General features: G+C 41.3%; 1 protein-coding gene across 1 annotated transcript; it reads left to right on the top strand.

Moving 5' to 3' along the window:
- Positions 1–5923: 5923 nt before the first annotated feature.
- On the top strand, positions 5924–10557 carry DMP1 (dentin matrix acidic phosphoprotein 1). Its single transcript, XM_024203944.1, has 4 exons — positions 5924–5977; positions 6090–6137; positions 7382–7732; positions 9112–10557. The coding sequence occupies exons 1-4, from the start codon at positions 5924–5926 to the stop codon at positions 10555–10557; spliced, it is 1899 nt and encodes a 632-aa protein (XP_024059712.1).
- The last annotated feature ends 1385 nt before the right edge of the window (positions 10558–11942 follow it).

The following is an 11942-nucleotide window of genomic DNA, read 5'->3' as shown; positions in this document are numbered from 1 at the left end:
GCCTTCCCCAAAAGCATCTGCCTCAATCTCATGCAACCCTAGAAGGGATTGGAATATCCAAACCAAATTTGTTTAAAAGATCATCTCATCCTTTGACTAGCCTTGCATTTAGGGTTTGTTCCTGCTCCTACTAAAATGTAGCCATTGACTTAAATGGGACCAGAAGAGGATCTTCAATGTATGATTCTGTGAGGTGCTAACCACGCTCAACTCTTGTTGATCTCAGTGGAAGTTGATGGTGCTCAGTGAGTCACAAGGTCAAACTGTAGCCAATGGCTTATGTGAGCCCATAATGCCTACAGCTAATCATGGTATGAAGATATCCAGAGCTTGTTGGAATAAAAAGGAAGGCTGCAAGGAGTATTTTCAGGATGTGCAATGCTCATGTTTATCACTTACTCAGACAGCGACATTTTGACAGAAGACAACATCAGGTGTTTGGAGCTTGAGTTAAATGCAGGTTCAACCTTAAACAACCCCCACCATAATTGTTTATGGCACCAAAAATGGTTTGTGACGTGAAGCCTAGGAGTGTAATTTTGTTTGAAGTTCAGAGGAAAGCACATCCCAGGTTATCTAGCGTGACAGACAACGAAACCACAAACAAACAAAAAAATCAACGAGAAAGGAAGAAAGCCGTTTATGGAAGAAGGGAGTGAAAACACAAAAGATCTGACCCAGTGCCTCAGGAAGTCAACATCGTCTTTCCACTGACTTCACTGGGCTTTGGATCAGACCCAGATGGAGCTAACAGAAAGGAAAGCCAAATGTACAATCAAAAAAAGGAGAGAAATAAAGGGAAAGAGAAAAACAACAATGAGGAAAGATAGTTACAGCTGCAAAAAGGTAGTGAAGCAGTGAAATAGAAATGAAGGGAAGAAGGTGGATATAAAAGGAATGTACAATGAGAATTAAACTAAATGCACAATGTAAGAAAAGAGACCAGAATCAAAGAAAGCACAAGGAAATAGAAGAGACCAGAAAGCTAAATGGCTGCTGTGGGCAGATTCAATGGAGAGAGTTATAAAAACTGAAAATGACGGGGGCGAAAATGAACACTTGAGAAAAGGGAGCCAGAGAAACTGGTCTAGGGGACAGGCTACTGGAGACCTAGGGTTTATTCCTGGTGCTACCACTGACCAGCTGTATCAGCTTGGGACTCTGTTTCTCCTAGTCTTTGTCTGTCTTGTCTTATTAGATTGCGAGCTTTTGGGGACAGTTTTCTTGCTATGTGTTTGTACAGTGCCTAAAATACCTGAGTCCCAATCTTGAGTGAGGGCTTTTGGTGCTACTGCAGTATAAACACCACAATCATAAATTTACCCCAGTGCAGAGAGGTATCTAATTCATTATGCACCACTTCAATTTTTTGCTTAATTCAAAGACCCAGTACCCATACTGAGAAGAAAGAAGGGTATCTCTGCAGTATCTCTTCCCCGCCACAAGGGGGAAGGCATCTTGACCCAAGCTGTAGGGGAAAACAAGATTTGTTTTACAACATTGTTTTAAAAATTCACAGATATCTATGTTTATGTGTCAATAATTAGAGACTATGAACAGAGAATAATAAATATGACTAATCACATAATTAACACTTATTCAGCACTTATGCTCAAAGCATTTGACATTCATTAACTTATTAATCCTCATGAAAACTTCATGATGTAGGTAAATATCCTCCTTTTAGCGATGGGGAAATTGAAGCAGAGACGATTTAGGGTAAAATTTTCAAAAGCGCCTAAGTCTCATTTTTCAAAGTAACTGTGGCCCAGATGCTCAAAGGTATTTAGGCTCCTAACTACCATTGAAACTGAGTCTTTGAGGCTCTGGGCCTTATGCACTTAGGAGCCCAAGCCTCACTGAAAGCCCCATTTGAAAATGTTACCCTTAATGACTCATCCGCTTGACAAAGGATGTTGGTACCAGAGGTGGGAGTAAAATCCAGAAATAAGGAAGTTCTGACTTCCAGCCCCAGGTCAGCTAATAGTAAAAGACTGGAAGAAATCCCCTACCACCAAAGCTGTTGTATGGCTGCTTGCTCAGAGGGACTCCTGCACCCAAAGCAGGGTTTCCATAGCACTGAGGGGAAGCTGCACAAAAGTCAATGCAATTTACAACTACATTACGTTTTTGGCAAATTACTGATTTTTTCACCATATTTCTGCTTCGAAAACTGTATGTCTTTTACTGCATTAGGAGTACACTTTAAAAAAAAAAACCCGGCATGAACTCTGCACTCTCCTTGTTTCAGTAGTGTTATCGTTGTACTATAATTTCGTAAATGTGGAAACTAAAGGCTCAATTCTCTGTTCCTCCCAATAGCGGATTATTGCACAAATGGAAGGGCAGTTCAAAGAGGCTTGTAAATGCCCTCTTCCATGCTTTTTCCCTGGAAAGAACAATTCCACCCCATAGTAATATTTTATAAAGAGTAATTTCCATTAAGGACTGGAAAACTCATTGCAGATGACTGAACTGTGGAGTTTTGTGTGCCCACACACTACAGAAAACCGAGGAAAATAGATCTCAAAATTTACTTTGGTTCTGACCCTGTTCCCACTGAACCAAATAGAAAAAACTCCCACTGACTTCCAGAGGAGCAGGATATTGTGCTAATTGCAGTTTGTTTTTATTTGCCACACTTTTTGTGGTCTTACCTCTCGATACACAGCTTCTGAGAGACATGCAGCTAAATGAGTGGAAAAGTTATTTCAAGTGCTTTCCTTCAGTGACATGCGGCCAATCTCTTAACATAGGACTCCCACAATTTCTTTCCACATGGCCTGTACTAAACACTACATCTCCTGGGTAAATGCGTTAGAGAGAGAGGGACTGAGGGATGGGGGAAAACTACTCATTCCTTTACCCAGTTAAACAAAAATGCCTTCTCATAACCCAGGAGGGAAGTGACACCACTTGGCAAAGAAAACTCGTCAAGTGCACTTCGCTGGAATTGTTTATACTTTTTCCTGAAAAAGAAACCTCGCCAAATTCCATTCTTCGTTACATCAGTGTAACTCCAGAGGAAAGCTGCTGAAGTCAGCAGAGCTACTTTGGACTACTGATGTTAAACCTGAGAGCTGAATTCAGCCTACTGAGTATAGTGAGAGCATAACACAATGTTGTGTAGTGTGAAGTTGGGGAGAAGGGTAAGAACTCTTTAGGGAAGTCTGGAGTTATCCTTCACTAGGACATCACTTTAAAAAACCCTGCAATTTAGTGAAAGCGGGTCCATTTCAAAGGCAAAATATTTGTACTTCAGGCATATTTTTATGAGCTGAAGAACTAAGTCATCTCCAGCAGGGATGACGTAGCAATGTCCAAATGAGGACAGGGAAACCATCCTAACCTTCCTTGCAGTTTGGTGGCAGCATTTTAAGACTCTCTCACAACACATCACTGCTTTTCCCATTAGACCTTAAAATCCACTTCCTTGGAATAAACCTGGGTAAAGAACTAACCAAACCAAAGGGAATGTGTTTGGTATTTACTAACATTGCATAAAATTTTCTCTATTTATATATATTATTTACATATATATGAGAGACTAATAAAATAACAGTACTAATAATGTGTGGAGCCGGGCCCCGCCGCCGCCGCCACCATGCACCACAGAGCACCGGGTCAGGCCGGGCTTTGCAGTTGCGCTGCCCCAGGAGCTCGCAGCCCCGCCGCCCAGAGCATTGTGCCGGCGGCAGAGCGAGCGAGCTGAGGCTGCAGGGAAGGGGGGGACAGCAAGGGAGGGGCCGGGGGCTAGCCTCCCGGACCAGGAGCTCAGGGGCCGGGCAGGACGGTCCCGCGGGCTGTAGTTTGCCCACCTCTGCTCTAGAGGATGATAAAAGAAGGCAAGAAAAACCCCACCACCCAAACTGCTGTATGGCTTCCTCTAGCACATGCATCTATTTGGCTCAAGTCCTATTTAGCTTTTTCTTTTCTTAAATAGCTCTAGGGCCCGATCAACAGAAGCTGATGGGAGAATGCCCACTGAGTTTGAGAAAAGTTGGACCAGGCACTCAGTTTTCAGATTTACTGTGTGAAGATAGCACCTGTGAAACAAGGAGATTTCATCCTGATCCTTTTCAGCGTGTTCTCACAAGGTGTTTAAAGACATACAATTCCTGGAGCATAAGTATACAAACTGTCTGCTTGTATGACCTGAAAATATACATTAACAGGAAACAACCCCCGCCTGAGTATGACCGGGATCTGGCCATGTGTGTGGGTGACACTCGAATTGTTTGTGCTCATAACCCTGTATGTATGTGAATGGCATAAATTTAGAAATCAAAATAAAGCCTTAGCAAGATCTTTCATTATATGAAAACGAGGCTAGTCATTTTGAAACCGCAAAAAGCTTTTTTTAGGGAAAATATCTCTCTGGAGGCTAAAGGAAGTGTGGGGGTGCTGGATTCCCGGTGACACCTTATGACATCATTCATCCTGGGAGAGTGCAGATTGGCCCCCATATCTGCAGCAGAGTTTAAATTCATGCACTAGTGGAGGAGGCTCCAGCTACTAAAGCGACAGGGCGATACAGGTATTTAACTGGTCCTATGCCTTTGTGACATCTGAAGTGCCAAAGCTAAGAGGTCCTGAAGAAAGCCTGTGTGACGTGCATACAGAAGTAACTTTTAATTTCTTTGATTTATTCTGAAAAATGGAACAGCATGTACATGTTAACAGTTCTTGATCTGTGATTTATAGAAAAGCACAGCAGAACATCTCCAGGAAAGAGAGAGAGGAGGGGCCGGGGGCAGATTGTTTTCTAAGGAAAAAGCAAAAGCGCATCTCTTATTTTCAGATCGGTGTGTGCTTATTTAAGAGAGTAAAATAATGTAGTGTTTCTTTCCTAGAGCATATTTATGTTTGTTTCTGTGTCACATGTTTAGCTGATTTACCCAGTGTATAAATCCGTGAGTAAATGTGAGGCCTTATAACTCTGATTTTCTTTGCCTTGGGGGGAAAAAAATTCCAGCTAATTTGTGACAGACAGCTATGGTGTTAGATTATCTCATGCAATAGACTCAGTCTCAGATATATCCTTTTGCACAAAGACACGGTGGAACAGATTCTGCCACCTTTACCCTTGTTGCAGCGCACCTTGCTCCACAATTATTGTGTAGTTAGATGCTACTTAGTGTGAGTTGGGATGGCAGAATCAGGCTCCCTGTTAGTCTAAAAGAGTGAAAATGTGTTGACTTACCCATTGCAATGTTTATGGTTGATGTTACACAGAAGGGTTTAATTCGGAAAGAAAATGATTATTTAAATCCATTCCTAAAATCTGTTCTTTGTGAAGCATTAGACTGATTCAGTGAGACTGGATTTGCCCCCTGGTACATAGTTATCCTATTCCAGAATTTTGTTTGGGACGCACAGATGATTGTGTGCAAGACTCCATGTGATTTTTCTCCACTATTAATTTAGGATGAAAATGTAAATGTAAAGACAAAGTACCAATAGCAATGGCCAATATTGGTACTGTGACCGTGATCTGTGGTACTAAACTTTTTAACAGGCTGATTGGCAGCCCTGGGTGATGCAGTCATTATGGAACTAGCGAATCATAAACTGTTTTGCACTCTGTCATTAACATTTAATCAAGAAAAATCTGCACTTCCCCAGGTATCTGCTATTCCACACCAAAATATGAAATTCATCTTAACCTTCATGGCCCAGCTTCAAAAGCCACTAGAGATGTTGGGTGCCAGACAAGAGCATGTGCTCAGCACTCTTTCCAAATCAGGATCTTTTAAGGTGTCTCAGGTTGGGCACCAAAAACCGAGGCATCCCAAATCACTAGGTGCTTTTGAAAATCTTATATGCTGTTATAATCAATCCTGCTGAATTGCAATTAAGAGCATGTGAAAATACTCTTTTGTAACACCCCTACTTCATTGCAGCTACAGACACCATAATCAATATGAAGACAGTACTCCTGTTAATCTCTCTCTGGGCTTTATCCTGTGCTCACCCTGTAAGTACTTATTAGAAAATCATTAAAACCCCTAGCCTCGGCATTTTAAGCATGCCCAAGATAATCTGTACCACTTCTGTTCATTCATAAGTTGTCTTTTCAATGTGTTTAGGTGCCCAGCCATCAAAATGCCCATTCTGGGAGCTCCGAAGAACGGGGGGTAAGTTGATTATCAAGAGTTTTTCAGAAAACTCTATTTCAGCAAATAGCTTGTGAAACAGTATTGTAAAGCGGAACTGGTCTCTGGTTAATAACGCTCAAAACAATACTTGATTAAAATAACTCAAAGCCTAGAGGTGATAGCTATATCCATTTTTTCAAGGTCATTTTAATTCATAATTGTTTCAGCCATTTCTACATAATTGTTTCAGCCATTTCTACATGCACCCTCCTTGCCCCCCACCCTCCATATGTGGAGATGGTAACTAGGTGATAAATTGCATTACATGCTTTCGGCCACCTCAACTACGTGCTGCCCACTAATCCATCCCCACAGGACTTACTGTAACAATGCAAAGATCTGAACAGCTTCAGAGAGCTGCCATTTGAAATAGGAATGCTGCCAGAGCAATGTTTCCTCCTTCACCACCAAATATGGAATTTCTTCCTGACCTTCCCACAACATGAGGCACGGGACCGGCACGGTTCAGCCATGGACCAATAACTACTATTCTAGACGTAATAATATCACAGCTTTCAAGTTTGGTATCTCCCAAACCCACAATGCTAGAAATGGGAACGTTGTACCACTGGAAAGAAGAAAGTCCCATCTTCCCAGTGGGGGACAAATCATTTGTTCCTGACTCTGAAAGCTTATACTTTGTTGGTTCTAAAAAAAATGGAACTGGTATACTCCAAACCTCTTGTGGTTTTGGTTTTCCTGAGCCCAAAAGCCTCCCATGGTTTCGCAAATCTCTATCAATGAAATTTAAGATTACAACACCAAATAATTTCTGAATATAATTTTGAATGATCCCTTTAAAAAAAACAGATTAGTTCATTTGAAACGCCAGCTGCATCCATAGCAACTATAATAAAAACACTCCTTTATTTTACTCAAACTGAAATTACTTGAGTATAAAAAGTCTCAGAGCACTTCAAAGTTCTTCAAAGAGCCATCATATACCCATCTCTTTTACCCAATAAAAACCGCAAGATGAAGCATAACCAAATGTTTGGGGTTCCTTGCATAAGGCAAGATGTAGTTCATTAGAAACAAATAAAAGCAGTGCAGAGGAACTGGTAATTAAAAGAGTCTTCACACTGCTCGCCTGACCCAAAGCCAAGCAGTAGTAAGCAGTTTATTTTACACCAGTGGACACAATGTGGCCCTTACAATGGCATCAGTAAAACTGCAACAACATTTGCTTAATCAAAGTACCTTAATTTCGCCTTTTTGTGCAGGACACAATAAGCGAAGAAAGTCTGAATGAGGAGGCAGATTCTGCTGATGATACTTACAGCGGTCCTAAAAGCAGTGCGGAAACTGGAGGAGAGGACTCCAATGCTGATGAGCATGATGGCATTGATGAAGAAAACCACGACCCGTCTGTGGTTTCTAGCAGGAGCTCTGAAAGTCATCCAGATGATGTCGATGCAAGGAGCACTCAGGACTATGAGGAGGAGGATAGTTTCCGAATTAAGCAGGCTCAGCATAAGAATTGGGCTGATCACGAGGATTCTGGTGACCTTGATGATGTGGAAGAAGTAGATGAAAACAGTCATGGTGATCAATCAACAGAGAAAAACTCTCTGGTAAGTGTACATAGCTCTCCTGAATAAGGCTCTGTTTCCTAGCAGATAACATTCTTCTTCTGCCAGTTGTCTGAGCAGAAAAAGTGGTTAGCAGTCTTAATTCAATCTGCTGTAAACACAGGGCTACAACATAACACATCCCAGATAATTTGCTGTAAATTAGCACTGTAATCAGATCAGGCTCTGTTTTCAAGAGACAGAGGATTGTGCTAACTGAGCTGAATTTTGAAGAACAAATTTGGATTTGGGTAAGTGTATGGGAAATAAAAAAAGAGTATCACTCCTCTGTCTTTGTAATGGGATCAGTGTGTCAATTAAAGACAAACAAATTGGATGTATTTGAAATTCACACATATGCAAAATTCTTATAGGACAAAATTTGACTACATGGAAAAACATAACCAAAAATATACAATTGTGTAAAATTATATCTGAAACAAAACCCTATCCCCGTTTTTTTTTTCACCACTAGATTATAGTCCTTCATGTGAAAAATGTTGTCCAGATACCTAACGGACCTGTGGATATATGGAAAGCATTATTTTCTTATATCTTTATTGTCAAAAGCATAAAAACTCAATATTCATCCATGGGTCAGATTTTCAAAAGAGCTCAAGTTCATCAGCTCCCATTTTTTATTGCACAAATGGGCCTGAAATCAATTACTATAAATTTGAAAGCAACACTGGTCAAGATTTTCCAAAGAGCGCAGCACCCAACAGCTACCATGGAGTCCATGTGGAAGTTCTGACTTTTTTCAGAATGGTGCAATGGGCCAGATCACTGCATTTAGTGTTGTGGACCATTACTGTAGAATATTATAGTAGTTATATTAAGGGATATACAATAACATGTAGAAACGGAACAAACCAAATCCCTGTATCCAAACACCCAGAATTTCAAAAGCTGGATCAGAATTTTGTGGCTTGAGCCATATTATATCACATCATGTTCTATTTATAATGAGTGTGATGGACCCATGCCAGCCCAAACCAAGTAATGCCATACACCAAAATTCACACCTCTCCTGCCATAAATCTAATGATGACACACATTTTAAACTAGTGGATTACTTGTTTACAGTATCTACATTGAATCCTAGTAGAGCAGCAATTTCTAGGGGGACATATTTTTAAGACTCCTAAAATGTTAACTGAAGTAACATTATTGTTTTATTTGTTGGTTAAATCTAATATAATTTTAAGGCATTCTGGGCCAAATTCTGCTCTCAGTTACACCCATGTAACATTATGAATTTTGATGAGGTAGCAGAGATATAAATGATAGTAGTATTTGGCCTACACAATTTAGTAAACAAATCACTTTGTAAAATACAGCAAGGAAGTGTTTACAATAATTTCTCTTCGCCACATGTCTAGGAGGATGTAAGCAAGATTCCTGCTATTGACAGCATCGACAATGGAGATCACCAGGCCAGGGGCAGCAGAGAATCAGAAGACAATGATGACTTTGAAAATGATGGATTTCTTTATCAATCTAACGGCTTTGACTCTAGCAAGGGGGACGAGGAAAGAAATGCTCTGACAGATGAGGAAGATGACAGCGGAGATTATACCTTTGATGAAAATAACGAGGAAGAAGTTAAGGGGGCAGACCCTAGATACACTGTTCGTCCCACTGAAACAGATGAGCATAATGCAGTTGTTGATGGAGATCTAGATGGTGGCCATAGAGATACCGCTATTGGGAAAAAAGATAGCAGCAGCAGCAGCAGTAGTAGTAGTAGTAGCAGCAGCGAGAGCAGAGGCTTTGGTAATGGGGAGGTTGCCAGTCGCGGCAGGCATGTCCACAGGAAAAGAAATCGAGGTGACAGTGACAGTGACAGCAGTAGCCAAGAGGAGAGAGATGATTTTGATGACGAAGGAATGCAAGGTGATGACCCATCCATCTTTGAGAGTGAGGGTGGCAATTCCAACATGGTTCATGGTGCCATTCATTCCAAAGAGAGCAGCCAAGAAACCAGTAGGGAGCACCACTACAGCATGCGGAAAAGCAGCAATAAATCGCTGAAACGTTTCCAGAGCCATGTGTTCCAAAATGGTGATGATACTTCAGAAGAGGATGATAGTGCAGAGCACAATGACAGCAAATCCAAAGAGGACAGCAAGTCCACAGAAGACAACAGTCATTCTGAAGAAAATGTCGCCAGCCGCTCCGGAGAGGATGTCACCAGCCAGTCAAAGGAAAATGTCACCAGCCGCTCCAGGGAGGATGTCTCCAGTCAATCAAGTGAAGAGAGTAGGGAATCCCAAGAAGAAAGTGAGGAAGACTCCGAAGATGTGGATAGCAAATCCAATGAACACAGCGGTAGCAAATCTGAAGAAGGACAGGAAGACAGAGAGTCTCCTGAGGATGACAGCAAGATATCAATAAGTGACAGTGAATCCACAGAAGACACGAGGGACCATAGTAAATCAGAGGAGAAGAGCACATCCACAGAGGACAGCTTGGAATCAGAAGAAGATAAGGACGGACCATCTCACAGTAAATCGGTTGAGAGCAGAAGTGCTTCAAAAGAGAGCAGTAGCAGTGAAGAGGGCAATGCCAGTGATTCGAATGAAGAGGACATCAGTTCTGAAGAGCTGCGAGGCCAAGACAGCAAGTCTTCAGAAACTAGTGAGAGTGAATCTAAAGAAGAGGGAGATAGTGAATCCAGAGAGCGCACTGCAAGCCAATCAACCAGCCAAGAAGATGACAGTATATCAAGGAGCATGGAAATTGAAAGCAGAAAGCTAGTGCTTGATGTTTATCACAACAAACCCATTGGTGATTATGATGACAATGACTGCCAGGATGGGTATTAAAATATACATTAAAATCCAACTATATATGACTTGTGAGGGGGGGGGAGGGAAAAATCGTTTAATTTATTTATCATATAGACCAGGGGTGGCCAACCTGAGCCTGAGAAGGAGCCAGAATTTACCAATGTACATTGCCAAAGAGCCACAGTAATACGTCAGCAGCCCCCTATCAGCTCCCCCACTCCCAGCCCCGCTGATCAGCGCCTCCCCCTCCCTCCCCGCACCTCCTGATCAGTTGTTTCGTGGCGTGCAGGAGGTTCTGGAGGGGGGAGGAGTGAGGAGACGGCAGGCTCGGGGAGGGGGTGGGAAGGGGTGGAGTGGGGGCAGGGCCTGTGCAGAGCCAGCGGTTGAGCCGTGAGCACTCCCTGGCACACTGGAAAGTTGGCGCCTGTAGCTCCAGCCCCAGAGTCGGTGCCTATACAAGGAGCCACATATTAACTTCTCCGGAGCCACAGGTTGGCCACCCCCTGATATAGACAGTATGAAGGTCAGCTGTTCCTTCTGAGAAATATTCTGTGAACAATAAGGGCATGATGATATTGTAGGATTTCACTATTTCAGCTGGTGTTTGCCCAATGTGAAATTAAATGAAAAATGATGCTTTAAATATGAAAAGGATAAATGTCAGTGAGAAGCTGATTTATGATCCTAGAACTGAATTAGTACAAAAAAAGAAAAGCTAAATATTAGTTAGGAGAAGTGTTTGCAAATAAAATAAAATCTTGTATTTTTCAGTGAAGATAAAGCTATCACAGTGGTGGGTCTATGTTCTCCTATAATTCATTGCATTATGTCCATTAACATTGTTAGGACTTTTGTTTGAGCATTAAGGAGAGAATGGATGCTTAAATTTATTACACAAATATTTGCATCTACAATTTCTTTAAATTAATTTCACTACAGTCCAAATGACCTTTAAATTAATTGCCAGTACTGCACATAACAAGGAAAGCAGCTAATCACTGCAGGTACAGTGTATGAAGTATCACTTCAGTATGGGACGTACGTAATATTTTGTAATAAATGTACGGAAAATGTGTTGTATTCTTTTGCATTGATCGCATTACTATTTCAATATTAAAAATAATCCTATTTGACTTCCCTAATTAATATTAAAAACACCAGACTAAATAGTCACATGGTTTGTTTTTACTATTAGTTATATTAAAATGAAACATGATTTGGATTCTAACTGCTGTGAGCAGAAACAAAGAGGTTTCTAAACTGATAACTTTAACGTATTGCAGCATGGCTGACTCAGACGGACGAACCACTTAAGGAAAAATAGTGCTTGATTCTGATCTCACACTGGTTTTATACCAGTATAAGTCAGTGGAGTCATTTTTGACGTGCTCTCGCACCAATGAGATCAGATTCATACCCTG

This window comes from Terrapene carolina, unplaced genomic scaffold (assembly GCF_002925995.2).
Source record: "Terrapene carolina triunguis isolate 2854851 unplaced genomic scaffold, T_m_triunguis-2.0 Scaffold789, whole genome shotgun sequence".
Classification (NCBI taxonomy): Eukaryota; Metazoa; Chordata; order Testudines; family Emydidae; genus Terrapene; species Terrapene triunguis.
Note: the sequence above shows the minus strand (reverse complement) of the source record. Positions and strands in the feature narration are given on the sequence as shown.